The 20092-nt window shown below is 58.5% G+C and overlaps 1 protein-coding gene across 1 annotated transcript in view; it reads right to left on the bottom strand.

Moving 5' to 3' along the window:
- Positions 1-1121: 1121 nt before the first annotated feature.
- Positions 1122-20092, bottom strand: part of Cux2 (cut like homeobox 2) — a 99894-nt gene continuing 80923 nt past the window's right edge. Inside the window, exons 5-22 of the mRNA XM_090320056.1 lie at positions 19410-19517; positions 18200-18323; positions 17487-17563; positions 17335-17401; positions 16804-16852; positions 16412-16516; positions 12884-13075; positions 12737-12795; positions 11980-12028; positions 11795-11894; positions 10380-11018; positions 9285-9386; positions 7013-7710; positions 6719-6878; positions 5844-6110; positions 4424-4612; positions 3541-3814; positions 1122-2148 (exon numbers count right to left, since the gene is read on the bottom strand). Coding sequence (XP_090176182.1) covers positions 1353-2148; positions 3541-3814; positions 4424-4612; positions 5844-6110; positions 6719-6878; positions 7013-7710; positions 9285-9386; positions 10380-11018; positions 11795-11894; positions 11980-12028; positions 12737-12795; positions 12884-13075; positions 16412-16516; positions 16804-16852; positions 17335-17401; positions 17487-17563; positions 18200-18323; positions 19410-19517 — 4055 coding nt within the window. The 3' untranslated portion in view covers positions 1122-1352. The remainder of the gene's footprint in view (positions 2149-3540; positions 3815-4423; positions 4613-5843; positions 6111-6718; positions 6879-7012; positions 7711-9284; positions 9387-10379; positions 11019-11794; positions 11895-11979; positions 12029-12736; positions 12796-12883; positions 13076-16411; positions 16517-16803; positions 16853-17334; positions 17402-17486; positions 17564-18199; positions 18324-19409; positions 19518-20092) is intronic.

Genomic DNA, 20092 nt, shown 5'->3' with positions numbered 1-20092 from the left:
AGGGCCCCCGGCACTGTCCCTCACCCTTTTCATTCTGGCACTCAAATGACTAGTGCTCTGCCATTTGAGCCACAGCTCCACTTCTGGCTTTTTGCTGGTTCATTGAAGACAAGAATCTCACGGATTTTCTTGCCTGGGGCTGTCTTTGAACTGTGTTCCTTAGGTCTCATCCTCCTGAGTAGCTTGGACTACAGGCATAAGCCACTGATGCCTGGCTCTCCAGAGAATTCTGACAAGGAAAAGAAGGAATAGCAAGCACGAAAGAGAGTCACCAACCAATATGGTAGCTGTGCCTTCTCTCCTTCAAACCTGTGCTGAAGACAACAGCACAGGAAGGACCCCCTGGGCTGAGGCTCGGCCCTGCCTGGGGCGCCTGGGGCTTGGAGTTGCAAGAGCTTGAGAGATGGGAGGTGGAGACAGAGGGGCTGTGGCTCTGGTCTCTGGGGTTTGGTGTTGGAGTCTAACCGTGGGTGGTGACCCACACTGGACTTTCTAGAAACCCGGGGGTGGCCTGGCTTCACTGAGATGCCCAGGCTTGTATGGACCAGTAGAGAAACTTCCCAGTGCAGCCATGGTTCAGGCTTGCTCATGTTCCACATTCTGCCTCTGGCCCAGCCTCACAGAGGACCTAGAAACACTGCGTGTGCACATGGACGGATGCTTTCCAGCCTCCGAGGCTCTGCAGGCTCCTGGCCACGTGAGCAGCGTGTCTTGTTCCATTTCCCCTCGGGACAGCCCCGGCTCTACTGGCCGCACCAGCTCAGTCTCCCGTCGCTGAGATTGCAGAGCCCAGCACGCCATGTGTCCTCAACGGCGTCCAGGATTGGTTTAGAGTCTTGCGGACTTTCTCTTCTCCCTGCGGCTTTCTGGAACAGCAGGAGCGACACACTGCGTCTCCCAGACACGCACGGTCGCCGAGGAAACCGTGACGCCAAGGTTATTGAAATTTGGTCAGTTTTACAGTGTTTTGTGATGGCTTTGAGCAATTGTCTTTTCTTAATCTCATCTAGTGGCAAAAAAAAAAAAAAAAAGACACAACTTCAGTGTACACTTTCCCCACCGTTGTGACACGGTCCTGGTTTCGTAATTCTCTGTGATATCAAAACAGCATTGGCTGGGAATAAAACCCAAAAGGATCCTTTATTAAAATATCTAAAAGAGGTCTATAAATATTTGTTTTTCTAAAAGAGTGTGGAGTTCTCCGGTGAAAAGGTGGTGGGTTGGCCCTGCCTCCCGTGGGGTCAGGGTGGGGACGGGCTGGGGTTCAGCCTCTCCGCCATCTCTCCACATCATCCCAGGAGCATTGTAGCAGAGGGCACAGAGTGGCTCCTTGGCCCCTCGCCCAGGCCGGCTCAGAATTCCCACTCCAGGACCTCCTCTCGGTTGGCGGCTTTCTCCAGCCGGTAGATGATGCTGTTCAAGTTGGCCATCTTCTCGTGCCGCCGCTGCAAGTTGGGGTTCACCTTGGCACTGGGGTGCAAAGCCCCAGCTGCATCGGCTGTGGGGCTGGCACTGGGCAAGCTGGTGGGCGGAGCGCTGGGCGGAGAGGGGGAGAGGGGACTGGATGAGGAGGGGACAGGTGACACGGAGGACATGGCGAGGTCCGGTGAGGAGGCCGAGGAGGGTGAGGTCAGAGGCTCCTCCAGACTGCAGCGCGAAGACTCTGAGGCTGACGGGAAGCTTGGCGGGCCAGGTTCAGGCTGCGGCCTTGCCCCGGCCCGGCTCTCGAGGGAGGGGTGTTGCCAAGGACAGTCTGGGAGAGGCGCCCCTGGGTAGGGGGGCTCAGGGGCCACATCGGGGGGCTCCTCTGCACCTGGAGGGTCTGGGTGCTCCTCTTTGGGGGGGCCACAGCCCGGGTCCGGCTCCCCCAAGTCCTGGGGTTGACAGCTCCCCTCCTCCTCAGTCCGCTCCTGCTTGACCCTTACCAGGGCCCCATCCAGGACGGGCAGGGGCGCAGCCCTGTCCCCACAGGCCCGCAGCTCCAGCTCCTTCAGTTCAGGCTTCTGCTCCTCAGTCTCCGAGGTGGGGCTTTTCAGGGAGGGGTCTGGGGGGCCGTGGCTGGGCAGCGGGGCACTGGGGCCCCCGGTGGGGTCCAGCTCCGGCTCATCCTGGGCTCCTTCCACCAGCGTCTCCCGGCGCATCCTGGACCTGGGACAGAGAGGGGGATGAGTCTGGGGCTGGACCCGGCCTCCTGGCCTGGGCCTATCAAACCCAGACTCCACCTCCAACTCACAATCCTCCGTGTTCCTGGGTCCAAACTCCTATTCATCCTTCATAAACCCAGCTCAAATGCTTCTCTTTGTGCAATGGATTCCCAAGGCAGAATTTCCTTTTCCCCAATCCTCTACTCCTGTCTTGGGCTGAATATTGGGCTGCAGGGAAACCATCTTATATGGCCATGAAGGGGAGGGGCTGGCAGGACCCAGGTCTTTTTTTTTTTTTTTTTGGCAGACTCCAATCTGAGCCACATTGTACTGTGTGCTTATACCCATGCAAGTTTCATCTGACCAAGGCCAAGTGCTCTATAAACTCAGAGGAGACTCAGAGAAGGAGGAGACCTGGCCAAGGCCACACAGCCCAGCTTTACCTCAGGTCTGTGCCATGCCAGTGCCCAGGCTGGAGACCAGGGTCTGACTGCTCCCCCCACCAGCCCCCTTTCTCCACTCCCAGGGGATCAAGAGATTTGATTTCCTCTGGGAAGATGGCACATGCTGCTTGGTTTCCTGGGAGCTGGCTGGGTCCTGGGCAGACCAGGGCAGTCAGGCCTGAGACCGGAGGGCAGGACGGGGGGGAGAAGGTGAGACTTCCCTTGGCCTCAGGAATAGGAGAACCCAGGTGCCAGTGGAGCATCTGCTTGGATAACCAAAGCTTTTAACGCCAAGTACTGATTATTCCCAGTCCCTTTTTTAAGTGTTTCTTTTTTTTTTCCTTCCAGTCCTGGGCCTTGAACTCAGGGCTCGGGCACAGTCCTTAGGCTTTCTCAAGGCTAGCATTCTACCACTTGGGCCACAGCACCACTTCCAGCTTTTTCTGTGTATGTGGTACCAAGGAATTGAACTCAGGCTTTCCACATGCTAGGTGAGCACTCTACCACTAGGCCACACTTCTGGCCCTGTCCCTGAACTGTTTTGCTCAAGGTTAGTGCTCTACCACTTGACCACAGCACCACTTCCAGCATTTTTTTGGTGGTTCATCGGAGATAAGGGTCTCATGGGCTTTCTTGCCCGCGTTGGCTTTGAACTGCGATCCTCAGATCTCAGCCTCCTGATTAGTGAGGGTTACAGGTGTGAGCCAGGATCCCAGTCCCCGCGCCCTCTGTGGTCTTCTAAATGCCAGATCTACTTTGCAGCCTGTTTGCTTGACTCAGAAGGCAAGTTAGCTTCACCCGCTCCTCCCTCAGCTGCGGGTGGAGCGGTCAGTGGTGCTGTGTGGACATGGAGTGTGGACTGGGTGGGCGGGCTGTGTGTCCTCCAGACATGTCCGGGGGGCACAGGCTGGCCCAGTTTCCCCCAGTCTAATCCTCCACCCCCCAGCCCCCACCTGTAGTTGTGGAACCAGTTGATGACGGTGTTGGTCTTGAGGTTGAGCTGGAAGGACAGCAGCTCGATGGTCTGCTGCGAGGGGTAGGGCTCCAGCTGGTAGGCCCTGCGCAGCGCCTCCTTCTCCTCGGGCGCCAGCACCACCCGGGGCTTCTTCACCTGCAGCAAGCTCAGCTCCAGCGGCTGCGGGCACGGGCTGGGGCACTCGGAGCGCGCGGCCGGAGACTCGCTGTCCGAGCCAGGGTTGATGAGCCCGTAGCGCCGCTTTAAGTAGGCTGGTGGGGAGGGAGGGAGGCTGAGGGGCCCCACACACCCTACCTGCTGCCCCCAGGGACAGGGAAGCCTGGGGGCCGTGCCGAGCCAGCCCCTCACCCTCAATGACCCACCTGTGGGGTCCCCTCTGCCTGTCCCCACTCTTCTCCCACTCCCCCTGCCAGGATGTTGGCCGTGGGGACTCCCAGAGTGCCAGTCCAGGGCAGGGCCTGGCTGAGCCTTGTGTGCAGGGGTGTCCTGGAGACCAGCGGGCTGTTGTATGCCACCTCGGCCACTGTGTCAGGACAGCCACTCACCGCCGTGCACCTCTTGACCCCCAATCATGAAAATATGCAACAAAGCACAGCCCGCGTTTGACCCCCCTCCCGCCTGTGCTGAAGACTGGGTTCTAGGGTGGGACCCTGTAAGGGGTGGGTCTGACAGGAGGCCTTCAGGTCTTGGGGGCCAGCCTTCCAGGGCTCTTTTAGGGCCATCTGCTGGGCAGTCCTGCCCTCTGCTGGTAGGCGTCTGGGTAGCGGGCAGGGAGGGAGGGAAGCCTGGGGTGTCTCTAATGTCTGGTTCTTCCCACGGTCCTGGGCCGGCTGAGCCCCGGCATGCCGGCCCCGTCTTACCTTTCTTCTCCAGCTTCTTCATATCCCGCAGCTTGTCCACATTATGGGGGTCGCTGAGCCACAGCTGCATGCGGACAAAGGGCTCCCGGCCCTTCAGGCTCAGCTTGTGCCAGGGCTTGGGCCGGGACAGCAGGTCAGACACAGAGCCCTGCGTGAGCCCCAGGATGCTCTCTCCAAACAGCCGCTGCCCTGGGGAGGGGGGTGCGGAGCAGTCACCCAGGCAGGCAGAGACCCACTTTACAGATGGGTGAAGGCAGGGACGGGCCCTCACGCGGGGGGCACGGGGAGGGGGCTGGGCGCATGGCTCATGCCTGTAATCTCGGTTCAAAGCCAGCTATGGCACTAAAGAACACAAGACTCTTATCTCCAATTAACCACTAGAAAATGGAAAGTGGGGCTGTGGCTGAAGGGGTAGAGTGGCAGCCTTGAGCTGAAGAGCTCAGTGCCCAGGCCCAGAGTTCAAGCCCCATGACCCACAAAAAAAAAAAAAAAAAGACTAGGGAGGGGCCCGATTGCAGCCCACAGCGCCTCACATTTTGAGAGGTTCTTCAACTCTAGGGAATTCCTAAATTAAAATGATAGGCAAACCCCATATCTACCAACGTCTATCACTTCATTTTGGGAGAATCTGGCAGATTCTTTCAGAATGTTTGACATGCGTGGCAATCCAGAGGCTCCCTGCTCCTCGAAGGATTTTTTTTTTGTGGGTCATGGGACTTGAACTTTGGGCCAAGTGCAGTCCCTGAGCTCTTCAGCTCATGGCTACCACTCTTCCCCTACAGCCACAGCCCCACTGCCCGTTTTTTAGGGGTTAGAGATAAGAGTCTCATATTCTTTAGTGCCCAGGTTGGCTTTAAACCATAATCCTCATTTCTCAGCCTCCTGACTAGCTAGAATTACATCCATGAGCCATGGTGCCCGGCTTCCAATAAACTCTAGTGGTTAAAGTGTTTGCCTAGCATGCAGGAAGACCCAGGTTCGATTCCTCGGTACCACATACATAGCAAAAAGCCGGAAGTGGTGCTGAGGCTCAAGTGGTAGAGCTCTAGCCTTGAGAAAGTCCAAGGACAGTGCTCAGGCCCTGAGTTCAAGCCCAGGACTGGCAAAAAAAAAAAAAAAAAGCCAGAAGTAGAACTGTAGCTCCAGGTTAGAGTCCTAGCCTTGAGCAGAAGTTCATGTACACAGCCCAGGCCCAGTCTTAACCCCAGGACCCGCGCGCATGCACACCTCCTCACCATCCTCCTGCCTCAGCCTCCTGAGAACTGGGAGTGTGGGCTTGCACTACCACGCCCTGGCACCAGGGCTCACCAGCTGGGACTCTGGGCTGGACTTGAGGAACTCCCTCCTCCCCACACCACGTTCCTTGAGCTGGTGGGAGCCAGGCAGGGCAGGGCAGCACCCCTGGCCCTGGACCCCATACCTAGATTGTTGTCAGTGAGCACCTCCTTGACCCTCTTGGTGATGGAGTATGTGTCCAGCTCAGGGGACATGGCCACGATTTCCTGGATGCCCCCCACGGTCTGGCTGGAGCAGGTTTTCCCAGTGGACGCAGGGCCTGGACGTGCCTCAGGCTGTTGATTTTCCTTGCTGCTCTCCAGAGAGAGGCTCAGGGGCTCTGGGGAGCTCTTCTCAGGGCCCGTGGGGCTTGGGGGTGGCGAAGGCGAGGCCCTCAGCTCTGGGGGACTGGCTGTGGGCCACAGAGACAGAGCGTGCATTATTGCCCCAGGCTGTGGCAACATGCTAGAGATGGCAGCCACCAGTCCTGAGGTCACCACAGTGCCATCTGGGAAGGGACCACCCTGAGGGTGCTTCCAGGTCCCCTGCTATCTCCCCCGGGAGACTGGACATCTCAGTCACTGTATGGCGAAGGCCCCTTCACCAAAAGACCAGCGTGACTATCACTGAGCCTGCAGCCGCCAGTGGCTCACACCTGCCATCCCAGCTGCTCAGGAGACTGAGATCTGAGGATCATAGCTCGAAGGCAGCCAGGGCGACTGACTCTTCTCTCCAGTCAATCACCAAAAAAAACCAGCCTTGAATGGAAAAGCCAGGGGTCGGTTTGGGCAGAGTGTGTGGCCTGCCCACAGGCTGTGTGCTGTGGACTGGGGGCCATGGGCCAGGGCCACCACAGAGCCGTCCACGGAATGGGTGCAGGCTGGGCGCCTCTGCTGGGCAGCTCCTCTGAGCATGGGTGTGGGCAGGAGGGCAGTGGGTCCCCAGAGGCAGCCACAGCGGATGGAGGGGTTGCTGCAGGGCTGTGAGCCCCAGGGGTGCAGGGGCCCTGTGGTTACTCACCCTGTGAGGCGCTGGGCGGCTGAGCCCCGGCCTGGCCCAGCTGGTCCGACAGCCACAGCTGCATGCGGATGAATGGCTCCCGGCCCTTCTGCGTCAGCTTGCTCCAGGGCTTTGGCCTGGACAGCATGTCACTCACGCTGCCCTGGGACAGACCCAGCACCTGGTGGGGGGCGGCAGGTGAGCTGAACAGGTAAGCAGACAGGGGAGTGGACAGGTGGGCCCAGGCCTTGGTGGCGGGTGCGGTTTTTCCTCCCCCCTCCCCTCCCCCTTCCCTCCCCCTCCCCTCCCCCCCACCTTCTCCCCGAAGACCCGCTGGCAGATGCCGTTCTTGGCCAGCTTCTCCTTGACCCTGCGCGTGAGGCCGGGCGTGTCCACCTCGCGGTACATGTACAGCTCGTACTGCTCGGGCGTCAGCGGCGGCACCGTGGGGCGCAGCGCGCGGGGCGCGAAGGGTGGGAAGGGCGCCCGCGCGGCCCCCGGCGCCTCGGCGGCCTCGGCCTTGAGCTCGGGCCGCGCCTCGTCCTCGGCCTCGTCCTCCGCCTCGTCTCCCGGGCGGCCCCCGCGGGCCCCGGGCGGCCCCGAGGCGGAGGAGGCGGAGGAGGGCGAGGGCGAGGCGGGCGCGCGGCCCGGCGCCCAGGGCGCGTCGAGGTAGCAGGCGGCGTCGCCGATCTCGGACTTGACCTTGCGGATGATGCTCTGCACGAAGGCGGCGGGCGACAGCGCGGGCCGCGGCGCGGGGCCGCCGTCCTCCAGTTTCACGGCGGCGGCGGCGGCGGGCGCGGGCGGCGCGGGCGGCTCGGGCCCCGGCTCGGGCTCCCGCGCCGGGGGTGGCGACGCCGCGGGCCGCCGCGCGCCCTCCAGCTCCAGCAGGGCCCGCTGCTGCGCCTGCATCTCCCGCCGCGCGCGCTCCAGGATGCTGCGGATGGCCGCCTCGGACGCGCCGCCGGCCGCCGCGCCCCCCGGGCCGCCCGCCGGGGCCGCGCTGGGCTCGCCTGCGGAGGGCGGGGGTCAGAGGGCCGCGGCGTGAACTCAGGGCCTGGCTTCAGTCTCTGAGCCTCTGCGGCTCCAGGCTGGCACTCTCCGGCCACAGCACCACGGCCGGCCTTTCCCGTGTGTGTGGTGACAAGGAGTCAAACCCAGGGCTTTGCGCACGCCAGGCAGGCTCTCCACCACCAGGCCACCTCCCCGCCCACCCTCACTTTTTAATGTGTTTGTCCTGGGGCTTGAACTCGGGGCCCTGGTGCTGTCCCTGAGCTGTTTTCCTCAAGGCTAGTGCTCTTCCACTTGAGCCACAGCGCCGCTGCTAGTTTTCTTGTGATTAATTGGAGATACTCCTCTCACGGACTTTCCTGCCCAGGCTGGCTCGGAATGGAAATCCTCACATCTCAGCCTCTTGGGTTGCTATGATTACAGGTATGAGCACCTGTGCCTGCCTAAAGCATGAATCTTAGTCATACAATACACGGCAGGAGCAAAGTCCTCAAAGAAGACACACGAAGTGCCCGAGCAAGCAAAGTAACCAGAGTGTCGTTTACTGATAAACTACTTCAACAAACCCCAACCATAAAGATAAATAGGAAAAACAAACCGTTGGGGGGTGGGGGAAGTCAGGAGAGTAGGTGTTTCCTAGTCTCAGGGTTCAGTGCCACACGGGTAAGGGAATGAAAGAATGGTGACTAAAAACAACCACACACTTCAGGGGCCATGAATGACACCCTGCCATGACTCTGTCATGAAGAACCCAGGGCAGCTGGTCTGTTCCCCAGGGCGTGAGGGGATTCCCTCCTCCCCAGAGCAGGGTCCTTCACCTTGCCTGGGCAGGGACAGGCCTCCTGACGTCTAGTAAGTCTGGGCCCCACACCAGCTCAGGGCGGCCGCTAGAGGGCAGCAGACCCTGCAGAGTGGTTGGCTGAGCTGTGCTGGCCCTCCAGACTCCAATCCAGGAGCTGGGCCGGGCTGTGCTGGGCTGCACGAGGGCTGGGACAGCAGAGAAGGATGGTGAGAGAGGAATCACACCCATCATTTTTGCTGTCACTATCTCTGCTGCACCTTCTACGCGCTGGCCCTTGCCTGACAGAGCCGGCGGCTCTGACTGTATCTCCACACAGAATGCCGACGTGCCCTCAATGTGAAAGATCAGCGGACAGAGGCACAAAGAGGCTAAGCAACATGTCTAAGATCACACAAACTGCAGAGCCAGAAATTGCGACCGGCCTGTCTGGGCTGCTGTGATCACGGCAGGTGGCTGCAGGGCAGAGATTGTGGGGAGCAGCAGAGGGTTCCTGGGGGACAGCGTGCAGCTGAGTAGGAGGGAAAACATCTGGGGTGAGGAGAAGCCCCTGGGGGTTGGCTGGGCTTGAGTTAGTTCAAGTGAGATAGGAGGAGAAGGAAGCTGGGGGATTTTATCTTGAAGGCAAAAGGGAACGCGGTGGTGTCTGAGCCTAGGCATGACCATGTTTGTGCTTCGGGAGGCTCTGGCCCACTTAGGATCTCTGGAGTGGATTAAGGGGCGAAGCTTCGCCCCTCCCCTACTCTTAGCAGCTCTGGGGCCTCCACCAGCACTCACCGCCCTTCTGAGACTCGATCTCCTTCTTGGCCTGCTCCAGAATGCTCTTAATGGCGTCGTCCGAGCCTGTCTCCGGAGTGCGGATTCTTGGAGTGATACTGCCTAGGAAGGCAAGAAGGCCCTGGTCCAGACAGCAGGCTGGCCGCCTCCTCCCCAAGGGGCAGATGGCTCCTGCTTAATCTGTGTGACTAAGGACGAACATACCAGATTCTGCTTTGCAATAAAAATAAACAGCTGGGAACCAAAGGCTCATGCCTGTCAATCCCAGTACCCAGGAGGCTGAGATCTGAGGACTGCAGTTCAAAGCCAGTCCTGGCAAGAAAGCGTGTGAGACTTTTATTTCTAATTAACCAGCAAAAAGCCAAAAAAAATGGACATATGGGTCAAGTGGTAGACTGCTAGCCTTGAGTGAAAAAGCTCACAGACAACATCCAGGGTTCAAGACAGGACTGGCACACACGCGCGCGCACACACACACACACACACACACACATACATAAAACAATAAAATGACAGGTGTGAACCTCTAGCATTCTGCTGTAATCTTAGCTATTCAGGGGGTTGAAATCTGAAGATGATAGTTCAAAGCCAGCCTGGATAGTAAAGTCCATGAGACTCTGATCTCCAATTACCTACATAAAAGGCCAGAAATGGAGCTGTGGCTCAAGTGGTAGAGCAGTAGCCTTGAGCATAAAAACTCAGGAACAGCGCTACCACAACCGACAAAAAAGAAAAAGAAAGCAAAGAGGCAGCATGACGGCAGAGCAGGCAGGCGGCAAGCAGCTGCTGCACAGGGAGGCCACGCTGGGGACAGTGTTCTGGGCTCTCTGCCCCGAGCCCTTGTCTCTCCCCGGGAGGCTCCTCTTTGGGGAAACTGAGGCCCAACGCTGTGGAAACAAGGGTGCTTAGGAAGTGTGGCCCCATCACCCTACAAATCCCAGCCTGTGACGTCACTCTGACTGCCCCAGCCAACTCACGAGTGGGAAACTGAGGCTCAAAGGATAGGCCCAGCCTGTCGGTTGGTCAGCAGCGTGGACAGAGGGGGATAGGAGGTGTGCAGAGGGCAGGGCGCCTGGCTGGGGCACCACGGCTCACCTCGTTGGCGCACCTGGACGGTCCTGAGGGCCAGCACATTCTGCTCGTTGGACAGGAAGTGCTTCATCTTGAGGAAGGGCTCCTTGCCCTTTACCGTGAGCTTGCGCCAGGGCTTGGGCCTAGCCAGGATCTCACTCACGGAGCCCTGGGACAGGCCCAGCACGTAATGGCCAAACACACGCTGCCCAATGTTGTGCTTGAGCAGCTGCTCCTTCACCTGGAAGGCGATGTCTGCCGTGTCCAGCTGCTCCTCCTCTGAGGCAGGCCGGGCCCCCTCCATGGGCTCAGAGGCCCCCGGGGGCTCCGGCCCAGGCACCGGGGTGGTGGGTGCTGGGGGGGGCTTGGCACTGTAGAAGGCTGTGGGGAACACCAGCAGGCCGCCGGCCTCCCCCTTGAAGGTGGCTGGGGACGGGACGTGCTTGGACAGCAGTGTATCCCCCGATGCCAGGCTGGGGAAGGGGGACAGTGAGAAAGTCCGTGTGCCGTCAGGCCCCAAGCTGGGGCCCAGCAGGGGCTGCCCAGGACTGGGTGACAGCCGGTCCTCAGGGCCCGGGGGAGGAGGCAGCTCCTGAGGTGGTGGGTAGGGGGCCTCTGTGCCCAGTGAGCACTTGAGGGAGTCCTCTTCTGAGGGGTCCTCCTCTAGAACGCCAGGAGACAGACAGACAGACAGACACAGAGGGGACAGAGTGACGGGGAGTCAGGGGCAGGGGAGACAGAGAGAGAATGAATGGGGGGACCGAGAGACAGGGAAGAGGAGGGACAGAAGCTCGGTGAGGGAGGCATGGAGGGAGGGGAGGCAGGTGGGGGAGGGCCATAGGTCCACAAGCACCGTCACTTGGCAGTTTGTCCCCCCATTCCCCAGCCCTGCATCCTCAGAGCCCTATTTCAATGTCAGCCCCCCACCACTGGGAGCCTAAGCCGCACAGCCACTGTGGGTCCTGCACATGGTCCAGGGCATGGAATGCCACATCCTCACCCTGGGTGCTGCCCCGTGCCCAACTGGGTACCCCTCCCTCACACAGCACCCCACTGTCACCTCACTTTATAGATGAGGAGACAGAAGCAGCACAAAGAGTCTTGGACAATGTTGCAAGGCTGGAAAGCCTCAGTAAGGCCCTCTGCAAGACAGCGGGCCATCTGGGGGAACTAGCCATGACGAAACGGGGCGTCCCTAGGGGCTGGCTGTGGGGTGTAGAGCAAACCCCTCTGCTTCTCTGAGTTCTCCCCTAAAGCCCTCCCTGAGGGACGAAGGTCGGGGTGTGAGGCCTCTCGGACTGGGATCTGTGACTTTGGATGTGGGACAGGTCAGAGAGCTCAATCGCTGCACCCCTGACTGCCTGGCTCTCTGGACAGGGACAATGTGGGGCCCTCAGGCAGCCCCCCGCCCGGCCCAGATCCGGGGAGCCACCCCCTACCAGGGCTGGCCAGGAGCGCCGGCTTGTCTATCAGGAACTTGGGTGCGGGGAAGAAGGGCTCCCTGGCCATGAGCACGGAGTCATCGGCCTTGGCCAGGCCCTGGGGAGACAGGAAGTGGGGCTGAGGGGCGCCTGGGAGGGGCGCTGGGGCCAGGGGCAGCCCTCACCTGTAGGGAGACACTCACCTGCGGGAGGGTGCAGGAGCTGGAGGCCAGCTTCATGGCTTTGAGGATGCTGAAGGAGAAATGGAGGGACTGAGACCAGCAGCCCCACTCTCACGGGTGGACTGCATCAGACTCCTCTGGTGGCAGACAAGCCCCCTCGCTCACTGAGCTGCACTGCCCCCGCATCGGGGTTTCAGCCAAAGGTGGCACACCGTCTCCCTCCTTGGACACTGTCTGCCTCAAGTCACAGGCTTGTTAACCGAGTGCCACATTTCCCGGAGATGCTGCATCCCGTGACCCCAGACCCTCGGTCTGAGCCTGACCCATCGCAAGACGGCTTCCTCCTACGTCTCCCCACCAATGGCTCTGGATGGGAAAGGTGTGAGTCACCATGCCTGCCTGGTTGGAAACAGCCAGCTTAGCTGCACCAGAAATCAGAGGGAGAAGACAGGCACTGGTGGCTCACACCTGTGATCCCAGTTACTCAGGAGGTTGAGCTCTGAGGCTCAGGGTTCAAAACCAACCCAGGCAGGAAAGCCCAGGAGACTCTTATCTCTAACTGCCCAAAAGCCTGAAGTAGAGATATGGCTCAGGAGGTAGAGGGATAGCCTTGCGCAATAAAGCTCCTGGACAGTGCCCAGGTCTTGAGTTCAGGCCCTAGCATTGGCATGCACACAGACACACAGACACACAGACACACACACACACACACAGCAGTGTGGGCTGGTGGGAGGGGAAGGGGTGGGAACTCTGACCCGTTTCCCACCCCCCACTGTACCTCAGCTCCGTTTTAATCTCTTCATAATCAGACTGGGCTCGGAGCTTTCCTTCCAGTTTCTACAAGAGGGAAGAACGGAGGTGAGGCTGGCCCAGGGCTGAAGACCGAGGTCCTCCCGCCCTCTCGCCGGGGTCTCGGGGAGCCTGCCTCAATGGCCTCTGACTTGGCGGCCAGCTGGCGCTCCAGGTCGGCGATCTGGTTGGCTGAGGCCTCCTCCAGCTCCTGCAGAGAGTGCCGCAGGTGCTGGGCGTCCCGCAGCAGCCGCAGGATCTCCCGGTCCTTGGAGGCCAGCGCAGCCTCCAGCCGAGGCCCTGAGCACAGGGCGAAGCTCACCTTGTCCTGGGGACAGAGCGGCACTGAGGGGATGGCAGACGGAGGGGCCCGGGGCCCGACTCCCACCCTTCCTAGACCACCGCAGGGCTCCAACCCCAACAACCCAGCATGCTGTGTGCACACTGGAGCAAAGCGTGCACGCGGCCCTTGGAGCCCAGGCCTGCATCCCCAGCTACTCAGGAGACTGAGATGTGAGGATGGGGGTTCAAAGTGAGCCCAGGGCAGACGAATGCAAGAGATTCTCATCCTCAGCGAACCACGGAAAAAAGCCAGAGGAAGTGGAGCCGAGGCGCAAATGTGTCAGCCTTGAACAGAAAAGCTAAGTGAAAGTGTGAGACTCTGGATCAGGCCCCTGTATCAGTATCATCTTCCTCGCCCCCAAAACCCCTCAAAACAGAAGCAACGCAGACACACAAACAACAACATGGGTTCAGAAGAACAGACTAGGTAGTTGAAGTGGTAGAATGCCTGCGGGGCAAGCATTGGCATTGAGTTCAAATCCTAGCATGGAAAACAAAAAACCCTAGGGCTGGGAATGTGGCTTAGTGGTAGAGCGCTTACCTAGCATGCATGAAGCCCTGGGTTTGATTCCTCAGTACCACACACACAGAAAAAGCTGGAAGTGGCGCTGTGGTTCAAGTGGTAGAGTGCTAGCTCTGAGCAAAAGAAGCTCAGGGACAGTGCCCAGTCCCTGAGTTCAAGCCCCAGGACTAGCAAAAAAAAAAAAAAAAAGAAAGAAAAATGAAAATAAAAAACCCACCACAAAAGGAAGTGGGAATTGAGTGCATAAAGGTCACAGGATTTTTGTTGGTAATAGTGGTTGTTGTGGGGTTCTGCTTTGTGCTATTTCACTCAAGGATAGTGCTCTACCACTCTGAGCCACAGTGCCATTTACCGCTTTTTGGTAGTTAATTAGAGATAAGAGATTCCTGAAGAGTCCGACTTTTTTTTGCCCAGGCTGGCTTTGAAACACCATCCTCACATCTCTTTCTCCTGAGTAGCTAGAATTGTAGACATGAGTCGTCTGCTCCCAGCCAAAAGGTTTGATTTCCTTTGTCTTTTCCCTCCCCCACCCACACTTTTCTCTTTCTTTCTTGTGTCAGTTCTGGACCTTGAACTCAGAGGGTGCTGTTCCTTAGCTTTTTACCTCAAGGCTGGCACTCTACCACTTGAGCCACAGCTCTACTTCCAGCGTTGTGGTGGTTAATTGGAGATAAGAGTCTTAAGACTTTCCTGCCTGGGTTGGAAAACCCAGCACCCTCAGATCTCAGCCTTCTGAGTAGCTGGGATTACAGGCGTGAGCTGCCTAGGCCCTTTATTTTCTAGCCAGGTCCAGTCTGGCGGGAACGTCCCATCCTGGGCAGAGGGCCTCAGATTAGACTTGAGGATCCGAAGCCCCTGGTCACACTTGGGTGGCGCCCCTCCTCCCCACTGCTTCTCCACGTTTTATTTTATTTTTCATATTTTTTATTGTAATTACTAGAGGGATTACAGTTATATTCGCCAGATAGAAGGTACATTACTTCACACACATTGATACCCCTTCTCATGTTTTTGTCCCCATTTCCCTCCCCCCACCCCCTCCCCTTCTCCAGGTTTTAGGAAGTGGCTCCTCTGACCCAGATGAAGATGGAGAGACTGCTACTTCTGAATTCAGGCTGGCCTCAGGCTCAACTACAAATAAGTCTAAGTAGCATAAAGAGAAAAAAGCCCACAGGAACCTCCCACCCTCCTCACTACCAAGCCCACCTTCTACATGGAGATAAATGCCAATTAAAACAGGAAGCGGATGCCATTAATACATTACATTAATTAGCATTGAGCGCCACTGCCGTGCTCAGAAAAGCTCAGCTCCCAAACCAGCCGAATCCCTGTGGCTGATTAGCCCGGCATGTGCCGGGTCCACGGGGGTTAATTAAGAGCCATTGGCAGATTCCTCTCCAAGAATTCCTCTGGGCTGCTTACAACCCCGCCTCCTCTCACACGCTTTCCCTCCATTGTGGGCACCCACACACTGCCTCCTAGGACAGAGATAAGTCCCAGAGCTGCCCCCCGCCCCGGGTCCCAGGCCATCCCCCCTACCCCTCTGGATTCACACAATGACACGTATGCACACAGAACTATACCGATGCGCTGGGTGCTCATGGCTCATGCCTCTAGCTACTCAGGAGGCTGAGATCTGAGAATCATGATTTGAAGCCAGCCTGGGCAGAAAAGTCTGCGAGACTCTTATCTCTAATTGGACAAAAGAAAAAAAAAAAAAACAGAAGTGTGGCTCAAGAGTGGTAGAGCACTATCCTTGAGCACGGAGAGGCTCAGGGACAAAGCCCAGGCCCCGAGTTCAAGCCCCAGGATTGGGAGGAAAAAAAGAAAAGAAAAAGACATGGTGGAGGCACAGGAAGGGAAATCTTGCCTTGATGCCCGCTCAAGTTGTGCACTCCAAGAGCTACTTGAGTAAAATCCCCACACAGGCCCTAAGTCACTTGGGACACTAAATAGTGACGGACCTAAACTATGAATCCAGCACTGCATTTGGGTTCTTTTGTTGTTGTTGTTGTTAGTCGTGGGACTTGAACTCTGGGCCTGGGCATTGTCTCTGAGCTCCTCAGTTCAAGGCTATTGCCCTGCCCCTTGAGTCACAGCACCATGTCTGGTTTTCTGGTGATTACGTGGACTTTTTAGTGTCTTGGCTGATCTTAGCCTCCTGAGTAGCTAGGATTACAGGTTGCATTCTGGTTGCCACCAGATCCTTGGATAGAAGAGGAAACCGAGGCACAGGTAGTTTAAGGACATAGCCAATTGCCCAGAGGTCAAAAGCAGACACAGACAGACAGACAGACAGACAGACACACACACACACACACACACACACACACACACATGTATGCTTGGCATGGGTGGGGGGAAAGGGAGTGGAAGTGACAGGTAGACACTGAAAACCACCCTGTCCCAGGTAGCTACCCAGCTTGACCAGATTGTGTCCCACAGAGACCCCTGGGGGCTGCCACCAGAACTGCATCGGGCCTCACAGCCTTGCTCAGTTTCCCTGTTGGGCCCATCTACCCCCAGCATGGCCTTCTCTTGGACTGAGAAGGTACAAGGCATTCTTGGATGAGTACAGGTCGGGAGTCTCCAAGGGGAGAGCTCTGTTGGAAACTGGAGCTTGAAAACTGTAAAAGCATGGCTAAGTCATATCTTCGGCTAGAAGGACAGGTGAAGGTCATGCATGCCTGCTGTGCCCCCACCGTCCCCTGTGCACAATCCCACCCATATCCCCCAATCACACGCAATCACAAATCACCACCCTGAGACCCCTCCCCTTTGCCCAGCCCCTGACCTCACCCCACTGGGCCCCTGCGGGGAGCAGCAGGCCAGGCGGAGGGAGCTGTTGACAGAGGCCAGCTGTTCCCGGAGGCTCTCCACCTCCCTCTGTGCAGCCTCTGCTCTCTGGAAAGAACGGGGGTGGGGTGGGGCTCCTAAGAGGTGTGTGGGGGTAACAGGAGCCCACTTCCACACATATCCCAGGCGGGGACCCCAGTCCTGACAGGTCTAGAGGGAGGAACCCCACACTCCCCAAGGAGGGGCAGGGGTATCTGTACCTCCAGGTATTTCTACCACCACCCAGCCTCACCACAGCGCTCCTGGGAGCTGGGAAGCCCTGGGCCCCTTCCCCTCCCTCCCCCCTGCCTTCCCTTCCCCTCCCTCCCCCATTTCCTCCACAGAGGCACTCTCACCTGGTTGGCCTTCTCCAGGTTTGTCATAATCAGACCAACTTCATCAGCCCTGAGACACAGAGGGAGACCCTGAGGGGTTCTGGGAGTCTCAGTAGCCTGACCCCCCACCCCCTGACACCCTCAGCCCAGAACTGTAGGTCTTGCCCTGGGGGCCAAGGAAGAAAAAGCTAGGTTGCATGTCCAGCTCCAAGTCTTTAGCCCCCCCCCGCCCCCCCACAACCTCTCTAGGTGCCCCTACAGCATCCCTGGACAGCCTGAGGCCAGGTCTGCTCCTCTACCCCTGGGCACAGATCAGGGGAGTAGAGAGAGCAGGTCCCTGTGGGAAGTCTGGGCATCACAGGGAGAAGGCTGTGGTGGGGATGGGGGGGGAGGCTGGGGGAGGTTGGGGTGGGGGCTGCCTGGGGGTCATGAGTAGAAGCTATGTGGGGGTCAGGGTGGAGGCTGTCTGGAGGTCATGGGTAAAAGCGATGTGGGGGTCAGAGCGGGGGCTGCCTGGGGGTCAAGGCTCTCTGGGAAGGGAGGCTCACATACTTGGAGGCCGCCTCCTCATCGTATTTCCGGCGCAGCTCTAGCAGCTCGGTCTGCGTCGCCTTCAGCGCTGGGGAGATACTGGCTGGTGAGGCTGGGGCAGGAGGGATCTCCCCAGGGGTGAGGGGTCTCCCCACGTCCTTGAACATGCATACCTGTATGTAACACCTTGATTTTCTCCTCGGCCTCCCCCAGTCTGGCTGCCAAGGTGAGCTGGGCTTCCTGCAGGCCCCTGCGGAGATGGGATGCTGGTGTTGGCCACAGGATGGCCGACCAAGGCTGGGAGCTGCCCCTCCTGCTGCTCCTCCCCTCTCACCCCATGACCCACACCCCTCTCTGTATGGCAACTGTGCCCACCCTGGTGGTCTGTGCATTTTTTATAGCACCAGTGGACCTCCGTTTCCCTGTCTGTAAAATGGTTTCCTGCCCTGGGGTGTCACGAGGCAGGCCTGGCCTGGCTGGGTGTGTTGTGTGCTCAGGGGCCACCTAAACTCCTTGGGGTAAGAAAGCTCATGCAAAGTTGGGGCCTCCAACATGGCCTGGCTCAGTGGCTATGGGGAAGGAGACCCCTGAATTCTGACTTCACGCACCATGAAACCATCCTGGAAGCGCCCATCCCCCATGGTGACACTCACTGCCCCATCACACGCCGCCTGCCTACGCCACGCTGGCCTGCTGGACCAGCTTCCACTTCCCGCCCTGCAGTTATGTGAGCCAAGTCCTCAGAAGACCAAACCCCAAATCAGATGTGGGTCTCTGGAGAGCACCGATCCAGGTTGGGGTTCGTTTTCTGGATGGGGAAACTGAGGCTCTCCTCACCCTCTCCCCAGTCCTGCCTGACCAGGCAGGCATGGCCACCTTCCCTTACTTCTGTTTCTCTGCCTCATTCCGGTGCAGCAAGGCGTCTGTCAGGTGGGCTTTCCCGTGGCTTCCGGGGACGTGGCTGCCCTCGGTCAGGGTGGGTCCTGGGAGACACAGCCTGTCCCTCTGCTCTGTAGTGACAGGGACAGACACTCAGTGCCCAAGGAGCAGGCGAAAGATGGCAGTGTGGGGAGAGGGCCCACTGCCTGCTCTGTCAGCGCAACGTCCCAGGGCATCTGCCTCCTTTTTTCTTTTGCTAGTGCTGGGGCTTGAACTCCAGGCCTGGGCGCTGTCCTTGAGCTCTTTTTGCTCCAGGTTAGTATTCTACCATTTGAGCCACAATACCACTTCTGACTTTTTTTTCTTTTTGACAGTCCTGGAGCTTGGGGTCAGGGCCTGAGCACTGTCCTTGGATTTTCTCAAGGCTAGAGCTCTATCACTTGAGCCTCAGCACCACTTCTGGCTTTTTTCTATGTATGTGGTGCCAAGGAATCGAACCCGGGTCTTCATGCATGCTAGGCAAGCACTTTAACCACTAGGCCAAACTCCCGGCCCGACTTCTGGCTTTTTCTATGTGTGTAAGTACCAAGGAATCGAACCCGGGTCTTCATGCATGTTAAGCAAGCACTCTAGGCCAAACTCCTGGCCCTTGTTGTGTTTTTCTTGAAGCCAGGCTGGCTTCAAACCACCGTCCTCAGATCTCAGCCTCCTGAGTAGCTAGGATTACAGGTGTGAGCCACTGAAAGTGCCAGCTTTTGAGTCAACTTGTTGAATCCCATACTTCAGGGCCTAAATGCACAATCAGATACCCCACCTGGGGAATACTGAGCACTCACACCAGGAGCTCCGGGTCTCGGGACAGAACGGCTGAGCGGGGCAGAAAGAAACATGGGCACTGCCTGGAGGCTGACACCCATCCAGGAAGTCAGGGACCCCGACTCCCCAGCTGGATGCACAGCTGGACTACATCTCCCAGCATCCTTTGCACTAGACAGCCCCTGGGTGTGCAAGGCTGGAAGGAGCAGGCTGTCCCCTTCTGCCCCACCCCTGTAATCTCCTCTGGGAGGAAACCCATGTGGTGGCAGGCTGCTGTCCATTCCCTGTCATGTGGAGATGGGGAACCTCTGGAATGTTCTCCACGCCCTTCACTCGCCCTTCAACAGATTGGCCCCAGGGTAGGTGGTCACCGTGTCCAGCTGCAGAGGACACCTCGATACCTTTGGGCAAGGGGCACTCTGGGTGCCTCTTCCACGAGGCGTGCGGGTCTCCCCGGGGGTGGCTGCTGGGGTCCAGGCTGCAGCCCACCTCAAATGTGGACACGGGGTCTGCACAGAGAGAGAAAAGGGGAGAAGAATGGGTATTTTGTGGGGAGCTGGAGAGATGGACTGTCCCAAGGGCCCCCCTAGAGCGGCTGTGATGGCTCAGGGGTGCACGCCCCCCCCTGCCCTGTGGGCAGCTGGGAAAGCTGGCAATGCTCATTGTCACCACAATGGTGCCTTTTGATTGCATGATGGCTCTGAGGACCTCCACTGCGGTGTGTCATTGTGCTGGGTCCCTAACCCCCCCTTCCTCCTCCCACACCTGTGTGCTGTGGGGGCACTGAGATGGGGCCCTGTGGAGGTCTAGGGGCTGAGGCTGGCCTCTGGCCACCCCTGGCTCCCCATTTTCTCAGGAACCCTGGCACACAAAGCTGGCCCACGGCCTCCAGTAACCCTCATGTTTCCAGAGAAGCAGCTTTCTACCTCCACATTCCATATAAGCTGCCCTTGACTTCCTGTCCCTCTCCTGGCTGGCCCTCCCTCTTCCTCACCCTGGGAAGGGATGGGGGGTGCCATGAGGGTAGGTGCTGGCAATCCTGGATGTGTGTGGTATTCCAAAACAAGGGGTTCTGGAATGCCCA

The sequence above is a fragment of the Megascapheus bottae genome, chromosome 28 (assembly GCF_031878675.1).
Source record: "Megascapheus bottae isolate mThoBot1 chromosome 28, mThoBot2.hap1, whole genome shotgun sequence".
NCBI lineage: Eukaryota > Metazoa > Chordata > Mammalia > Rodentia > Geomyidae > Megascapheus > Megascapheus bottae.
The sequence above is the reverse complement of the archived record's forward strand: the minus strand, read 5'-3'. Positions and strand labels throughout refer to the sequence as shown.